This window comes from Platichthys flesus, chromosome 7 (assembly GCF_949316205.1).
Source record: "Platichthys flesus chromosome 7, fPlaFle2.1, whole genome shotgun sequence".
NCBI lineage: Eukaryota > Metazoa > Chordata > Actinopteri > Pleuronectiformes > Pleuronectidae > Platichthys > Platichthys flesus.
Genome location: NC_084951.1, coordinates 19,246,573 through 19,249,210, shown reverse-complemented (window position 1 = coordinate 19,249,210; position 2,638 = coordinate 19,246,573). Strand labels below are relative to the sequence as shown.

Here is a 2,638-nt window from a genome sequence, read left to right as displayed (position 1 = left end):
GAGGGTCACTCGTGGATGGTGAGAAATGAAAAATAAAACGATTCTATTTTATCATTTCTTTTTTAACGTTCTGCGTAAAAGCGCAGATTCTCTCTGAAGGGTTTTAATCCCCTTGCACGTCCACAACAACGTCTTTGAAATCATCTTTTTAAATAAGAGTAATTATTCGTGTCATGTGCATTAGTTGCACGCATTTGTCACTTTAGTGCACGTTGTTAAACGTCTCCTCAATTTTGAAAAGCGGTGAAATGTTTGTTTTGAAATGAAGCAAACCGGGTCCAAGCATAGATATGTGTTTTAATTATAAAGACATATAAACAATATATGAAATCCATGTTGCAACACAACCAAAACGCTTCTTCAGTCTGTAGGTTGTAAACTGTTTACAAACGTTAGTATAGCCGGGTTGGAGCAATTTGATTTTTTTCCCACAGTTGTACAATACAATCATGTGAAATGTGCAATAACTTAAATAACAATAATGATAATAAAAAAACCTTGTTAACACGTCGATTCAGAAAATATACCAGCCAACATGACAATTGTTTGTTTTCTTCCTCACATCAGTGCAGTCAGTCGAGGGAAAGTCTTTCATAATCGCTGGATTAAATTCAGATGTGGAGCTTAGTGCGCAGTTCTACGTTTCCTATAGTTGTTATTGGATGTTGCATAGATCACAAGTAAGAGCTGATGACAGAACATTACTGAAATTTACCCAAACTTATTAAAAAAAAAGGGACATTGTCCTGCAGTGTTTGTAAAGTACAGCAACTTATCAAGAGGCCGAAACAATTCGTTTTGCAGCGTCTGTTAAATCCAGATGAAACATCGCAGCGTCGTTACTTAACCATATTTTAAGATTATATGCATTCGACTTAAATGTTCTTTTTTTTTAAATTATTTTCCACACAGAATGATTTGAAAATAACTCGAGTGGGAGATAGAGAGAGATAGAGAAAGAGAGAGAGGTGGGGGGTGCAGTGGACAGGTAAAAAGTTCGAGAGAGCGCGAGGAGCCGCATCAAGGCTTGTCGTTGCAGTGTTTGAAGAGACTCGACGGTGTCCCGGCGTACTTCTCGGCACAGGTGGCGAGAGCGGAGCCCGTGAACGGGTAGACGGCGGTGGCCTGTCCGAAGGGAGCCAGGGCGGTGGGGATCGGCGAGGTGATGGTCTGCCCCTGGTTCAGGTACGACACCAGCCGCCTCATCTCCTCCAGAGCCTGGGCCTGCATGAGGATATAGTTCTTGGCCAGGAGGAGGGTGGCTATTTTGGAGAGTTTTCTCACCGAGGGGCTGTGCGCGTAGGGGATGACGGCGCGCAGGCCGTCCAGCGCGTCGTTCAGGTCGTGCATCCTCCGCCTCTCGCGCGCGTTGATGCTGAGCCGCAGGGACCGCTGCTCCTTGGACTTCTTGGTCAGGGGGCCCCCGGGCTTGTCGTCCCCCGAGCGCCGCGCGCCGCCGAGCGAGTCGAAGCCGTCCTCGTCGTCGCTGGTGTGCTCCCCGCCGCTCTCGTTGGACTTGCCTGTCTGCCCGGAGAGGAAGTCGGCAGCGGGCGTGAGCGGGTACCGTGCGGGGCTTCCGGCACCGTGGACAGGACCGAACCCGAAGGCGGACTGTCCGTAGCGCTGCGTCAGGTCGAGGAGCGCGTCGTTGCTGATGGACTTGAGCAGGTTCTCGTCGCTGGCATTCATTTTCTCTCTCGCAGCGAGGAAAGGAAAAAGCTCAAGTGTCCCCCTCGGTGCTGTTTGTACTCACGCTGCGCTCTCCAGGAGTTTGGGTGCTTCTCCTCCTCCTCTCCTCTCCTCCTCTGCGCGCACTGACTCTTGAAACAAGGAGGCTGTGACTCTCTACATGCGTTCACCTCCTCTGTGCGCTGCGCTCCCTCTCTCTTGCGCGCATAGCCCACGTTCCTCCACCACACTGGTTCTGAGTGAGCCCGACGACACCGGAGCGCTCGTGTGTCCCTTCCCCTCGTGCACGCCCTCCCTCCTCGCGCCTTGGGCAGATTGTGGCTCGCGCGCTGCCCTGCTCGCGAGCTAGTATAGGAGCACGAGGCCCGCCGGGGATTAGGTGGCTGTCCAATCAGCGAGCGTTTTAATTGACTCCGGAAGAGCGCATGGTCTTCTCCCGTTAGTTCTGTCACAACGTGGTGATTGCGACGCAAACTGACGCGTGTGTTTAATGGGAAATGCATTTAAATCCATTTAGGGTTATAGGTGGTAATGTCATCGTTGTTTTTGCTGTAACGTGCACGTGTTGATGCAGCAGTGTCAGACGTGCAGGGGAGGTGGATGAGAGCAGCTCACCTGTCACCTGGATGGATGGGCTCTTTGTCCAGATCACATAGATCAGGTAGGAGCACAGAAACACACTGACAGGACGTTACAAGAGAGGGAACTGTGGAAAACAACTGATAAGGCTACACAGGAATGTCACAATCAAACAAAAGAGCCAAATAAATACTGAAAAAAGCAGGTGGAGCAGGTGACGACAAAGATGGGATTCAACCAAAACAACCATCATGGCCCTGAAGAGCAAACAACAACGACAAATGGTACATATTAGTGGTTTCTTATTTTTTTTTTTTGTATTATTTTCCTTTGTTTTATGTTATTTGTTGTTGCATTTTTTTTTAGATTT

The 2,638-nt window shown here is 48.9% G+C and overlaps 1 protein-coding gene across 1 annotated transcript; it reads right to left on the bottom strand.

Annotated features, from left to right (window-relative positions):
* Positions 1-277: 277 nt before the first annotated feature.
* On the bottom strand, positions 278-1,989 carry bhlhe23 (basic helix-loop-helix family, member e23). The gene has a single exon (XM_062391183.1). It carries the CDS (start codon positions 1,687-1,689, stop codon positions 1,021-1,023), a length of 669 nt encoding a protein of 222 aa, XP_062247167.1. The 5' UTR covers positions 1,690-1,989; the 3' UTR covers positions 278-1,020.
* Positions 1,990-2,638: the final 649 nt, after the last annotated feature.

Bases quoted from the DNA above. Each gene is read 5' to 3' on its own strand.
- bhlhe23 (XM_062391183.1), bottom strand. From the start codon at position 1,689: ATGAATGCCAGCGACGAGAACCTGCTCAAGTCCATCAGCAACGACGCG.